The sequence below is a fragment of the Balaenoptera physalus genome, assembly GCF_965194825.1.
Source record: "Balaenoptera physalus genome assembly, chromosome: 9".
Classification (NCBI taxonomy): Eukaryota; Metazoa; Chordata; class Mammalia; order Artiodactyla; family Balaenopteridae; genus Balaenoptera; species Balaenoptera physalus.
The window spans coordinates 36,595,023-36,610,246 of NC_138888.1; the positions used below are offsets into that span (position 1 = coordinate 36,595,023).

Below are 15,224 nucleotides of genomic sequence, written 5' to 3' on the forward strand. Positions count from 1 at the left end.
GATGAAGATATCATAAAAGCATCTTTGTAAAGGTAGGTGCTCAACCAGAATAATCTGATGCATTTTACAAAGTTGCAATTCAAGCACCAGAATTACATCAGGGTCCAAAGATGCTTAGACCCATAGTTTGAAAATGAATAAGATTTCAGATAGATAGCACATCATGAAAAGCTCAGTACTCATGACTTTCAGAATTTATTCTAAATATTCCAAAACTAAGACAGAATACTTTTAAAGACAAAAGGAAAATACAAAGAAGAGTTGAAATGTAGATCCTGACTAGGATCTGACATCAACCAGTCCCTCCTAACAATGTAACATAGCTTTCATGTCCAAAAGGTTACATAAAGTGTCTTTGTGTCTTTGGCTGCTACTTCTAGAAATGTGAAAAAGGGAAATAAATCTCAATTTGTATTTACTATAGTATAAAACCAACAAAGATTGGACTAAAATGGTCTCTAGATAGATAGATAGAGATATCCAAGTATCTCATAAAATTAAAATGTGATTAGAGACAGATTTTTTTTAAAAAAATCAATTATATTCCATTATATCAGTACAAGGAAAAACAGTAAAGAATAGAAAATAAAATTAAGAAATTCCTACAAAATCCTATTTAGAAAACAGTAACTATGAGCATGAAACTCTAGATAGAGCTAAGGACTAGCAATGAAACATATTTAATATGAAATACTTATTACTTACTTATCCATGGGATGAGCTTTCCACTGAATATCTTTGGGGGAAATGCTGACCTAAAGAAAAGGCACCCTTCCTAAAAATGGGGGCTTGAACACTTGGTTCTACCCTTTGAGGTAGGCAACCATGGAGAACCCTGGAGAGAGAATACACACACTTGCAGGAAGTACCTACTGCTCACAAATTGGATCTGAGAAATATGCATATGACATGGATAGCACCTTTTAAAAGGACAGACACCTGTGTGCTCATGGGTACATAACTTAAATTTTGTAAGTATTAAAAAAAAAAAAATCCCAACCATTACAAAGTGCTTGGGAGCTTCAGTTATTCTTGACATTATGTAAGGAAATACCACGCTTTCTAAAACAGAATCAACTTAACATATATGATGAGTTTACTCTAAATGTGGGCAGGCACAAAATGTTAATTATCCCACGTAAACCAAAGGGCTTGTTGATCTCAATTAGAAGCAGATTACAGAAACATGGTATTTTAGAATAATTTTTAACAAATATATATTACAAAATATAAATATCAAGGTATAAATTGATTTCTCATTAAAAGAGTCACACAGAATAAAAATCCCCAGGCCACTACTGACTTGACTCCGTAACAAATGTTATATAACAAGTGTTCACTCAACTTTAAAATAAAACATTTAAAAAGCTACATTTGCTTCCTTTCTCTTCTACCAAATGGACAAAGAATCATACCGCTTAGATTTCCCAGTATGTGGGGCAAAGGGCACTCATGCTGGTGGTGTATAAATTGCCACACACTTTCACGTGCAACCTGTATTTAAACGCCTTAAACGTATCCTTTGGTTTGGTAAGACAACCTGAAGACTTTTACAAAGGTGTTTCATATAGCATTGCTTATAATGGAAAAAAAATTGGAATAACCTTCTATACAAAGCAGAAACATAATTAAATCAACCAGGAAACATAATGGGGGCTACTAATTATATTGTTCATATACATATAATAGTATAGTAGTACATAATGTGGAAAATATGCATGACATATTAAGTGGGGAAAAAACCAAATTGCAAAATAGATTCTACCTTCCTCTCCCCTCCTGCTTATCAGTATGTTCAAGTGTTGCTAAAACTATCTTACATAATTATTTTCAAGTTTAAACACATTTAAAAATACCCACGGGCTCTCTCTTTCCCCCTTCCCCTCTCTTATTAGTTTACTTATTACACAAATCACACTAACCAATTAATTCATCTTGGATTAAACATTTATATATGATTTGGTAAATTCTACATAATTCCCACTGTTAACTCCATTTCCATCTTATTTATTTTAGAAGCTGGATATTATGAAATCAATTATTATGAAACATTTCAGAGATTGAGGCCATAAATAATTGAAAATAAGAAAACTTTTAATTTGAATAGGAATTATTGGTTCTTTCTAAGAAAGGAAATATCTCAGTGTTAAGAAAGGAAAAAAGACAATTGTATTTTTTATATAGAAGAGTATCCAAATGTTTGGAATACAATCTATATTGTCTCTAGAAAGTGCGAGGAACTGTTTTCATAAGTCTTATTTATTTATAACTAGCCCAGTGCCTGCCAGGACGTACACACTCAGTAACTGTGCAACTATGATCTAGTTACTTAACCCTCACCACGACCCGTTTTTCAAATTAGGAAATCATGTTTCAAATGGATAATGTATCTCATTCTAGGGCCCACAATTCCTAGGGATTCTCATTCATCTCAGTCCAATTTGGGGGCTCATTATCCCATTGGCCAGAGCCGGGCAGCCCAAGGCTCCACACCTCTTCCAGGGCAGGACACGATTCTGTCTTCTTAGACATCAGATAGCTTCTGGCACAGGCTCGCACAAAGTAAAGGTGCAAAAAATAGATGCTTGTCAATAACAACAACCTTATTGCCTGTGGTACTTTATCAATTTAGGATTATCTTCCCCAATTAAATATTCCTTTAGGAGCAATATTGTTGGGTTTTTTTTGTTGTTGTTTTGTTTTCAAATTGAAGTATAACTTACAATATTATATTAGTTTCAGGTGTACAACATAGTGCTTTGGTGTTTTATACATTAGGAAAGGATCACCACAGGAAATCTAGTTACCATTTGTCACCATACAAAGTTATCTATTGTAGATTTCTGATTTGTGGTTACCATGGGATTCATGTATGTTGACCTATAACTACATTTACTTGTTTTAAGCAGGTAATTATTTAAGTTCCAACACATTCTAAAAGATCTACATTTTTACCCCCCCCATTTTGTGTTTTTGATGTCATATTTTACATCTTCATGTTTATCCCTTAACTGTTTATTGTAGTTATAGTTGATTTTACAATTTTTTGTCTTTTAATCTTCTTACCGGGACTTCCCTGGTGGCACAGTGGTTAAGAATCCGCCTGCTAATGCAGGGGACACGGGTTCGAGCCCTGGTCCGGGAAGATCCCAAATGCCGCGGAGCAACTAAGCCTGTGCGCCACAATTACTGAAGCCTGCGCGCCTACAGCCCGTGCTCCCCAACAAGAGAAGCCACTGCCATGAGAAGCCGTGCACCACAACGAAGAGTTGCCCCCACTCACCGCAACTAGAGAAAGCCCGCACGCAGCAACAAAGACCCAACGCAGCCAAAAATAAATGAATAAAATTAAAAAAAAAAAATCTTCGTACTGGCTTATTTCAGTGGTTGATCCACAGCCTTTACTATATATTTGTCTTTACTAGTGGGATTTTTCCTGTTCTATAAATTCTTCTTGTTGAAGCTTTTCCTCTTCCACTTAGAAAAGATCCTTTGACGTGTGCTTTTAGAGTTGGTATAGTATTTATGAACTCCTTGCTTATCTGAGAAGTTCTTTATCTCTCCTATTCTGAATGACAATCTTGCCAAGTAGAGTACCCTCGGTTGTAGGTTTTTCTCTTTTAGCACTTAAAATTTATCATGCCACTCCCTTCTGGCTTGCAAAGTTTCTGCAGAGAAATCAGCTGATAGCCTTATGGGGATTACTTGTACATGACTCTTTTTCTCTTGCTGCCTTTAGAATTCTCTCTTTAAGTTTTGCCATTTTAATTATGATGTGTTGGTGTGGGGTCTCTTTGGGTTCATTTTGTTTGAGACTCTCTGTGCTTCCTGTATCTGGATATATGTTTCCTTCTTCAGGTTTGGGAAGTTTTCAGCCATAATTTTATCAAATACATTTTTGACCCTTTTCTCTCTCTTCTCCTTCTGGGACCCCTATAATGTGAATGTTAGTATGCCTGGTGTTGTCCCAAAGGTCCCTTAAACTGTTCTCATGTTTTTCTTTTTGCTGTTCTGATTGCATGATTTCCATTATTCTATCTTTCAGATCACTCATGTGTTCTTCTGTACCACCTTGTCTGCTGTTAATTCCTTCTAGTATGTTTTTCATTTTAGTTATTGTAATTCTTCAGTTCTGACTGGCTTTTGTTTTCTAGTTCCTTGTTAAAATTCTCACTCTGTTCATCCATTCTTTTCCCTAGTTCAGTTAGCATTCTTATTACTAATGTTTTGAACTCTTTATCTGGTAAATTATTTATCTCTCTTTCATTAGTTGTTTTTTCAAGGGAGTTTTCTTGTTCTGTTGTTTGAAACAACTGTCTCTGTCTCTACGAAATTAGGTCAAACAGTTACCTATCCTGGTGTTGACGGGATGCCCTTGTGTGGAAGCATCCCGACACAGTCTGCATGTGGCTTTGGTGGGAGAGCTAGATATGAAATGAGCACAGGTCATGTCTTTCCCCAGGGTGTGCTGGCAGCTCTCACCTTGGTGGGAGGTGGAGCTGGCGATGGAAGCAACAGAGCCAGAGCCAGGTGTGAGCTGGGGCTTCTCCTGTGCTCAGTGGCTGACACTTCCTCACTGGGGGCAGGGGCAGGTCCCAAGGTGCTGAAGCAGAAGCACTGAGGTTCAGGTTTGAGCTGGTTCTGTCCCCTCTAAGTGTGTGCTCTCCCTGCTCCCAGCATCTGCACCTTTGCCCCAGAGGAGAGCAGCACTGGGGCAGGCACCTGGAGTGGGCCGGGGCAGCTGCTGGGGCAGTCCCAGCATGCCAGTCAGCGCTCCAGACCACACTCAATCTGCCGGCTCCATGAGCACCAGGAATGGCTCCTCTTTCTGCATTCAGAGGCAGTGCCAGGTCCAAGCTGGCTCCTTCCCCACAGCTGTGCACTCTCCTCGGCAAGAGCAGCCTTAGCCCTAGCGGGGAGCTGCATCAGAGAACAAGAGGGGCTCAGACGTGCACTGGGGTGGTCATGAGAAACTGCCCATGGGAAACCAGTCAGCATCCTGGGCAGCTTCATCCGTCTGCTTCCTCCGCCTTGTTTCAGGAGAAAGCAAGTGTGTGCGTGCTCTTCAGGAGCAGAGTCTAAGTTCCTCGCAGCCCCCCTGCTATTCCCACTGGTCTTCAAACAAGCCAACGGGTATCATCTTCCCTGTACTGGACCCCAGGGCAGGGGCACCCAATATGTGGTCCAAACCACTCATTCCTCAGGGAGGATCTCCCAGCCCATGTAATCTCCTTCCTTTTCTGTGTCTCCTCCTAGAGGCACAGGTCCTGACCTGATCGTTTCTCTTCCCTTCCTGACTTTGTGTGGATCATTTTTTACAGCCTTGGTTGTACAAGAGTCTTTCTGCCAGTTTCCAGTTTGTTTTCAGTGAGAATTGCTCTACATGAAGATGTATTTTTGATGTGTTCGTGGGGGAAGATGAGCTCAGTGTCTTCCTACTCCATCATCTTGAACTTTAAAATTATTACACTATTATTGACTATATTCCCTGTACTGTACATATATCCCAGGACTTACTTTATACTTGGAAGTTTGTACCTCTTAATCCCCTTCACTTATCTTGCCAATCCCCATGGCAACCATCCAGTTTGTTTTCTGTATCTGTGAGTTGGTTTCTGTTTTGTTATGTTTGTTCACTTGAATTGTTTTTTAGATTCCATATAAGTGAAATCATACAGTATTTATCTTTCTCTGTCTTACTTATTACACTTCGCATAACACACTCTAGGTCCATCCATATTGTTGCAAATGGCAAGATTTCATTCTTTTCTATTATGGCTGAGTGATATTCCATTGTGTTTCTTCCTTACCCATTCATCTATCGATGGACACTTAGATTACTTCCATACCTTGTTTATTGTAAATAATGCTGCAATGAACAATGGGATGCATATAACTTTTTGACTTAGTGTTGTTTTCTTCAGATATATACCCAGAAGTGGAATTGCTAGACTGTGTGGTAGTTCCTTTTTTAATTTTTTGCAGAACCTCCATACTGTTCTCCATAGTGGTTGTACCAATTTGCATTCCCACCAACAGTGCACGAGGCTTCCCTTTCTCCACATCCTCCCCAACACTTGTTACTTCTTGTCTTTTTGATGACAGCCATTCTGACAGGTGTGAGGTAGTATCTAATCATGATTTAGAATTTATTTATTTATTTTTGGCTGTGTTGGGTCTTTGTTGCTGCGTGCAGGCTTTCTCTAGTTGCGGTGAGCGGGCGTCTCATTGCGGTGGCTTCTCTTGTTGCAGAGCACGGGCTCTAGGCGCTCGGGCTTCAGTAGTTGTGGTGCACAAGCTTAGTTGCTCCGCGGCATGTGGGATCTTCCCAGACCAGGACTCAAACCCGTGTCCCCTGCATTGGCAGGCAGATTCTTAACCACTGTGCCACCAGAGAAGTCCTCTAATGATGATTTTGATTTGCATTTCCCTGATGATTAGTGATTTGAGCATCTTTTCACATGCCTATTGGCCATCTGTATGTCTTCTTTGGAAAAATGTCTATTCAGATCCTCTGCCCACTTTTTAACTGAAAATTTTTTTGATACTGAGTTGTATGAGTTCTTTATGTTTGAGTTCTTCATGTGTTTTGGATATTAATCCCTTATCAGACATATAATTTGCAAATATCTTCTCCCTTTCAGTAGGTTGCTTTTCCATTTTGTTGATCATTTCCTTCACTGTGCAAAACCTTTTTAGTCTGATGTAGTCCTATTTGTTTATTTTTGCTTCTGTTGCCCTTGCCCAAGGAGACATATCCAAAACAATACTGCTGAGACCGATGTCAAAGAGCTTATTGCCTATGTTTTCTTCAAGGAGTTTTATGGTTTCAGGTCGTACATTTACATCTTTAATCAATTTTATTTTTGTATGTGGTGTAAGAAAGTGGTCCAGTTTTCCCAGCACCATTTATTGAAGAGACTGTCTTTGCCCCCATATTCTTGCCTCCTTTTTTGTAAATTAATTGACCATAAAAATGTGGGTTTATTTTGGGGCTCTCCATTCTGTTCCATTGATCTATGTATGTTTGGTGCCAGTATCATACTGCTTGGATTACTGTAGCTTTGTATTATAGTTTGAAATCAGGGAGTATGATGCCTCCAGCTTTGTTCTTCTTTCTCAAGATTGCTTTGGTTATTTGGGGGGTTTTGTGGTACCATACAAGTTTTAAGATTATTTGTTCTATCTCTATGAAAAAGACCATTGGAATTTTGATAAGTATTGCATTGAACCTGTGGTATGGACATTTTAACAATATTATTCCAATCCATGAGCATGGGATAGCTTTCCATTTATTTGTGCCTTCCTTGATTTCTTTCGTCAGTGTCTTATAGTTTTCAGCATTTAGGTCTTTTACCTCCTTGGTTAAATTTATTCCTAGGTGTTTTATTCTCTTTGATACAATTGTAATTGGAATTATTCTCTTAATTTCTTTCTGATAATTCATTATTAGCATACAGAAACAACTGATTTTTGTATATTGATTTTTGTATTCTGCAACTTACTGAATCATTTATTAGTTCTAAGAGGTTTTTTTGTTGTTGTTGTTGGACTCTTTAGGGTTTTCTATATATGATATTGTGTTATCTACAAATAGTGACAGTTTTACTTCTTCCTTTCTGGATGACTTTTATTTCTTTTTCTTGTCTGATTGCTGTAGTTAGGACTTCCAATACTATGTTGAATAAAAGTGGCAAGAGTGGGTTACCCTGCCTTGTTCCTGATCTTAGAGGAAAAACTTTTCAGCTGAAGTGAGTCTTTTGTATGCAGCATATAGACAGGTCTTGTTTTATCTATTCAGCCACCCTGTGTCTCATGATTGAAACATTTACTGCATTTATATTTAAGTGATTATTGATAGGCGTGTACTTATTGCCATTTGGTTCATTGTTTTCTGGCTGTTTTTGTAGTTCTTCTGTCCCTTTCTTCTTCTCTTGGTCTCTTCCCTTGTGGTTCAGTAATTTTCTTTAATGCTATGTTTGGGTTCCTTCCTCTTTATTTGCTTGTATCTATTGTAGATGTTTGTTTATGGTTACCATGAGGTTCATACATATTGACATGTGTGTGTATGTACATGTATATACATATGTATACATAGGCATACACATACATGTACATATACATGTGTATATATATATACAGTTTATTGTAAGCTGATAGTCATGTAAGTTCAAACATATCCCAAAAGCACTACATTTTTACCACTCCCCTCCATGTATTATGTTTTATGACATCCTATTTTACCTTTTATTTTGTGTATACCTTAACCATTTATTGTAGTTATAGTTGATTTTACTCCTTTTGTCTTTTAACCTTCACAGTAGCTTTTTAAGTGGTTAATCCACTGCCTTTACTATATATTTGCTTTTATCAGTAAGATTTTTTTCTTTCATATATATTTTTATTTCTAGTTATGGTCTTATCTTTTCTGTTGAAAGAAGACCTTTTAACACTTCTTGTAAGACCTGTTAGTTCAGTAGTGATGAGCTCCTTTAGTTTTTGCTTGTTTGCTCTGTATCTCTCCTTCAATTCTGAATGATAAACTTGCCAGGTAGAGTATTCTTGATTTTAAGTATATTTCCTTTCTACACTTTAAATATATCCTGCCACACACCCTGGCCTGCAAAGTTTCTGTTGAAAAATCAGCTAATATCTTATGGGGCTTCCCTTGTATGTGACTAGTTGTTTTTCTCTTGCTGCCTTCAAAATTCTCTTTAACTTCTGCCTTGTTAATTACATCTTGGTATGTATCTCTTTGGGTTCATCTTGTTCGGGACTCTCTGTGATTCCTGGACTTGGATGTCTGTTTCTTTCCTCAGGTTAGGAAAGTTTTCAGCCATTATATCTTCAGATAAGTTTTCTGCCCCTTTCTCTCTTCTTTTTCTGGGACCCCTATTATGCAAATGTTAGTGCATTTGATGTTGTCCCAGAGGTCCCTTAAACTACCTGCATTTAAAGTTTTTTCTTTTTGCTGTTCTTATGGGGTAATTTCCACTATATTATGTCTTCCAGATCACTGATCTGTTCTTCTGTATCATCTAATCTGCTGTTGATTAGGAACAATAGAGAGGAATAGTGAAACATGTTTGTGAACTTATGTCAACAGGAAAACATTAAGGAGCTGTGGTGCATTGCATGAGCCAAAGAGACCTGCCCATGAGAGTACACTGTCACACAGAAGGTCTATGAGAGCATCTTATGACCTAGAAAGAAAGCCACTGCTAGGGCGACTTTACTCTGCTGCTGAAACTCCAATGATATGAACACCCATTAAATAGAAAGGCAAGAAGAAATGCTCAGTTTGATGTAGCAAGGAAATCCAGAAATTATCATCAGAGTGAGAAAAGCACTGCACGCCACTTCCTAGCTCCTTAAGGACTTCACTGAGCTTAAAGTCCTGAAGAATTTCATAAATTGGAAATAAAAATGAACTTTTATTTCTTGTGCACTTGGAGTTCTGGGTGGGAGCTAACTATAGAATTTCTTCATCTTTCTCTATCTTAAACTAAAATGTAGCTTTTCTTAAGGGTAGGTAGAGATGGAAATACATAAAGGAACAACTGAAAAAAAATTCCTAACATCTACACAAAAAATCATTAACATAGTGAGATAATGTCTCCCAGAAAAATCTTTGGTTAATTAATGATTAGCTGAAGAAAGAAAACTAAGAATGTCAGGTTATTTGTTAGCCAAAGACAAATAAATCATGGACACTATAAAACACAACGTAATAGAATTCAACAAGTGACCTACTTTAAAAAGCTCACAAAAACCATCTCTGTATGAGGTCAAAGAGAAGTACTATTTCAGCATTACAGACTTATTCTGGGTTAAAGAATGACAGTAAAATAACTACATGTGTGAGATTGCAAAAAATTTACTCTAGAAGATTCCTTGGTATTCACAAGTCTCATTAAAGATAATAAAATTGAAAAATCCTAATGTCCTTATATTATAAACAGTACATTTCTCCAGAGAAAAAAACATATGATAGGTAGTTTTCCTGACGGATGAGGAATCCACATAACCTAAATGTGGCTGAAAGTTTCAGTGCTTTGTTTTCCCCACCTTTAAAATCAGTTTGTCCATCTATGACATCTGATTCTAGAACTCTGATTTTAACAGGGTTTCAGAAATTTATTATTTAAAAATATTTCAACAGAAGAAATGTGAAAGACACACATTTTCTTTGTATCTCCTCAGTGTCCCTAGTTTAAAGTTTCGTGGAGATAGCACTGGGGCTGCAAGCACAGGACAGGAGTGTATTTTGTAAGTAGGAAACAGATTATGTTTAACGTCTATGTAAACATGGGTCTGTGTCTAAGACAGAAAAAATATTAACAAATTTGTTCATTAAAATCCTATTAATTATCTTTACATTAAACTATGATTTATTAAAATCAGGCAACTCGATGGGAATTATCATTCTGGGTACTAATCAGCCAGAAGGTGTGCTCGTGCTTGAAATTTAATTTTGCTTTATTAAAAATTCATGCTTAGGAGTTCCCTGGCGGTCCAGTGGTTAAGACTCGGTGCTTTCACTGCCATGGGCCCGGGTTCAATCCCTGGTTGAGGAACTAAGATCCCACAAGCCACACAGTGCAGCCAAATAAATAAATGAAATGACCTCTTCACTACTGAGATATCAGGGGGAAAGTTCATTTAAAAAAATAAATAAAAATTCATGCTTATGGAAGCTCAGTGAGTATTTGTTCTTGGTAGGTATGTTAGCCAAAAAGTATGCCTTGATGACTAGTTAGGAGAAGGAAAAATGTGTGGATTTAACAATTTTGAAAACTAATTGCAAGGCCTTTGTAAAGAAATTCTTATTCTATTACATACAAAAGAAAAACAATTTTTTCTAAAAATAATGTTTCCTAAAAATCTCTATTATAAAGATGTCTTCAGTGATGTACTGCTGAAGAATGTCTATGTCACTATCCCTGCTATCCTAGACTGTCACATCACCAATAAATTTTCTTCTTTGGCAATTTAAAAATACAAATCTCTTTAGAGGTATATAGCCCCTCGAGCGCACCCAGGTGATCTCATGTTACACTTCTCATGCTGCTGAGTCACAGATACTTTTCTCCATAAGGCGAAAGTAATCTTTAGTCCCCCCAGAATAACAGGCACTTTAAAATTAAAATCATGCCTCTCTATTGCACTTGGGGTTTGGATCTGCTCCATCATATTCCTTTATTCCCAACAGAATAGCACTTCCAATTACTGGCACTTTAGAATATCTCAATCTTCCTTCATTTAAAATTCAACTGGGTAGAAAGTTTTGAAAGTGGTTCGGCACACAGTACCTATGATCTCAAATTTGCTACATTGAAAACACCCTTTAGCAGAAAGCTACTGAAATAATATCCTTCTAGAAATTCTAAAATGTACAATTAAGAGAAACCTATTATTCAAGAATAAAATTATTTCAAGATTAAATTAAAAATCAAGATGCAAGTAGAATCTACTTGACCAACAGAATTCCCATTCTAGCTCACACTCACCTCTCCCGAGGAACAGCAAACCAGTACTCTGGTTGCTTTCTTCGTTTGCCATACTGCTGGACCATGGCTGCAGTGTGAGTGGCAAAGGACTTTCTCATTGGTTTTCCCACTTTAATGCACAGAAACATGGGTGGAGTCTTGCTTTTCTCTTCTTTTGAAGGAAGTATATCTGAATCACACATGAAGAAAATTTCCTCATTATTGACGATATTGGTGATAGTTGGCATAAACATCATACAACATTGTCATATTAGGACTAATTAAATTTTTCAGATCTTCTTTAGCACAAAAGGAAAAAGCTTTGGACGTTTCAGGTTTGTCTATATCACATGAGATGCTACAAACTAGGAATAAGGATAAAAACCAACACACAAAACAGCAAAGGGTGGAGAATTGTGACAACCCACAGGAATACATATTAATGAACAGTACTGAGGACCCAACCATACCATAACGCAATTCAGTTTAGAACTGAAATACCTTCAAAAACCTTTTAAAACTCCTTTAAGATTTAGAAATTCAAAGTGAAAAAGGAAAGTTACCTGAAAGATGTAAAAAAGCGAACTACTTTTGAAATAGAATTCTATGTCATAGTTTAATGTTCAAAATAGATAGCATATGTTGTTAATATTTCCCAATTACAGTTGAGCCCTGAACAAAACAGGGTTTAGAGGCGCTGACACCTGTGCAGTTAAAAATCTGTGTATAACTTTAGAGTCGGCCCTCCATGGATTCAACCAACCATGGATGGCGTAGTACTGTATTTCGTATTTATTGAAAAAAATCTGTGTATAAGTGGACCTATGCAGTTCAAAACCTTCTAATGTAAAGATATACCCTACTGAGAAAATACTGTTCTCAAATAATTATACTACTTTTTCTATTGCATGTACAAGTTTTAGGAAGGCAGCTATACAGGCATACCTTGGAGATATTTGTGGGTTTGGTTCCAGACCATCACAATAAAGTGAATATCGCAATCTAGTAAGTAACACAAATTTTTTGGTTTCCCAGTGCATATAAAAGTTATGTTTATACTATACTGTAGTCTGTTAAGTGTGCAATAGCATTATGTCTAAAAAGGTACACCTTAAAGAATCCCTTATTGCTAAAAAATGCTAACCATCATCTGAGCCTTCAGTGAGCTATAGCAGTAATATCAAAGATCACTGATCACAGATCACCATGATAATGAAATGAAGTCTGAAATAGTGCAAGAATTACCAAAATGTGACGCAGAGACATGAAGTGGGCAAATACTGTCGGAAACAAGGTGCCCATAGACTTGCTTAACACAGGGTTGCCACAATCTTCAATTTGTAAAAAAAAAAAATAAAAGAAAAAGAAATGCAATATCTGTGAAGCACAATAAAACAAGATATGCCTATACAACAGAATATAAAGAAATTAAAAATGGCTTACCTTCAATGGGTACCTGAATTCTCTTTAAGAGCCATAACTGAATTTCAGATTTATTATCCATTTGTGCACCTTGGCAGCTGTTGTCCAGAGTAGATTGCAAAGAGGAGTCTGGATACGCTTTATTCGTATTTTCTTCTGTAGAAGAGCCTCGTTGCAATGGAAGGGGTGCTCTCTCTTTCACCCAGGTTTTAGCTGGCTGTTCACTGCCCTCAACTGGGGGATCACCTGCCTGGGGAAGAGAACTGCTAAGAGTGATGTCTATTCCCACTGGCTCAATGCTTTTGCCATCACTTGATTCTGCCTTCTGCAAGTTATCAGGTAACTGTGACCCTTCTTTGTTCTTATTAAGGTAATATTCAATGAGTTTAACTTTATCTAGATCTTCATGGATGTTCAATGTGTTTTCCACCTGGCTTTCTGGGGAACCAGACTGCTTGTCCACCTCTGGCATTATATCTTGCTTCTCACAGGTTTCTAAATCTAGGGTCCCCTTCAATTCAGCATCACACTCTGTTCCTGAAAAGTTCAGGGCTGACTGCACCTGCATTTCCGTAGTAGAACTGATTACTTGTGATTTAGTCTTCCTTAGCTCTGCTGGGTCAAGAGAAAGGCACTCCTTTGAGGTGTCTCTTTTGTCCGTTCCACTATCATTTTGAGAAGAAACTTCTTCCAAGTCAACGAAGTCGTCTTCTTCTCCTAAGAGAGAATTTTCTTTGGCTATAGATTCAAACGCAGCCTGAGTGTCAGAAAGTTCCTTGCTAACTTTAGCTACTGCAGTAGACCGTTTGATTGCCTCTGCAGAGAATCCCAGTTTCTTTAACTTGTCTGACACAGAGCTGTCTGAGGGCTTCTTTTCTGTGTATTCTGTTGACTTCTCCAAAGGTCTTGTTGTTTTGGAATCTGAAGTGATGGTTCTCTCTCCATTCTGCTGCCGTTTTTCTTTGTTGAGAGATTTGAACTTACTGAATGGGTTGATATCCTTTTCTGAAGCCAGGTCTTCCCATTCTCCAGGCCTGTACAGAGGACAAAGATCCTGAGGTAGGTCACTGTGGGGGGAAAAACGGTGGGTGCACATGGAATGTTAAAAACAAAAACAAAAACGAAATGGATGAAAGGCAAAAACCAAAACAAAACCCAACCAAAAACCAAAACATAAATATATTACAACTTAAATTTATGTTTAAAGGACTTTAAAATAAGGAAATGAAATCCAGAAATTGACTTCAAAATGAAAAATAAAATCAACTATAAAAAGTGGCAAAATAAAGAACCATGACAGTTGCTCGCATATCCTATTAGAAGCAAATGAATGGTATTTGAGGTCATTTATGAACATGGAGATGTCACCCACCAGATTTTTAATGATGAAATAATGTTTCTGATTTTCATGAAGGACAAAGGAGAGGGACTGTTTCAGTACTATGACTAAAATTCCTTAGATATTCAAGGCTTTTCCTTTTTTATAAAATAGTACATAAACCAACTACATTAATTCTGAATGGCTCATTGACTGAGTAGCTACTCATTTAACTGCTCTATAAAATGACTGACACTGAACCATAATTTTGGAAGATCCGATGCTTCCAATAAAAGACATCCTTCTACTCCTGAAGGAGATGCAAGAGGATTATTTCCACTATTATTGTGGATATATAGCACCTGCTCCATTTTACAGTTTAAAATTTTATAGTTACCTGGGACACAGTCAATTGTTTTTCCTTAATAACAGATGCTTTACTACCCAGATTTGAGGTTTTATCAGTTACTCATTGCCATAAAGTAAAATTGATATTGTAATAAAAGAGTTAAGAAAGTTATACTAATTATTGTAAGTAAGAGCTCATTCAATTTACTTTTCTATAAAATTTTAAACTGGGACACAGTTAATTGTTTTTCCTTAATAACAGATGCTTTACTACCCAGATTTGATTTACACAGAAAATATTGATTAAACATGCTCTCCAAAGTGCAAAATAAATTGTCAAGAAACACTTCTTTAAATCTGTATTTCTGCTTACCTCAGTGTCGATACTGGGTTAAATAAAACACAGAGGTATAAAAACCCTATTTAAAAATAACATTTTTGGATTTCAGAAATAAATTTTCTAAAAAGGCTAGATCGTATTCAGGTAATACTTTATTATTCTGGCTTTGAAATACTTATGACAATACTCAACTCAGTGCCAGGAAGTTCATGTTACTGAACTTGAACTGTCTCCCCAAAGTTACTGAATAAATCACTTGCATGGAACATCCATGCTTTTTCCGATACAAAATAAAAGCCTATGTAGT

General features: G+C 37.0%; 1 protein-coding gene and 1 long non-coding RNA gene across 15 annotated transcripts in view; one reads left to right on the forward strand and one right to left on the reverse strand.

The window, feature by feature from the left end:
* Nucleotides 1–10,384, forward strand: part of LOC309666946 — a 32,655-nt gene extending 22,271 nt beyond the window's left edge. For 3 of the 4 annotated variants that reach the window (XR_014267399.1, XR_014267400.1, XR_014267402.1), the window contains one exon: nt 3,089–4,742. This is a non-coding gene — a long non-coding RNA (uncharacterized lncRNA). Of the gene's footprint in view, nt 1–3,088; nt 4,743–9,012 lie in introns of those variants that run through there. The other variant, XR_014267398.1, reaches the window with a different exon arrangement.
* NCOA7 (nuclear receptor coactivator 7) overlaps nt 1–15,224 on the reverse strand; it is a 154,524-nt gene that overhangs the window by 33,398 nt on the left and 105,902 nt on the right. For 10 of the 11 annotated variants that reach the window (XM_082474556.1, XM_082474557.1, XM_082474555.1 and 7 more), the window contains 2 exons: nt 12,933–13,978; nt 11,511–11,679 (listed from right to left, as the gene is read on the reverse strand). In XM_082474556.1, the coding sequence (XP_082330682.1) occupies nt 11,511–11,679; nt 12,933–13,978 (1,215 nt within the window). The remainder of the gene's footprint in view (nt 1–11,510; nt 11,680–12,932; nt 13,979–15,224) is intronic. The other variant, XM_082474560.1, reaches the window with a different exon arrangement.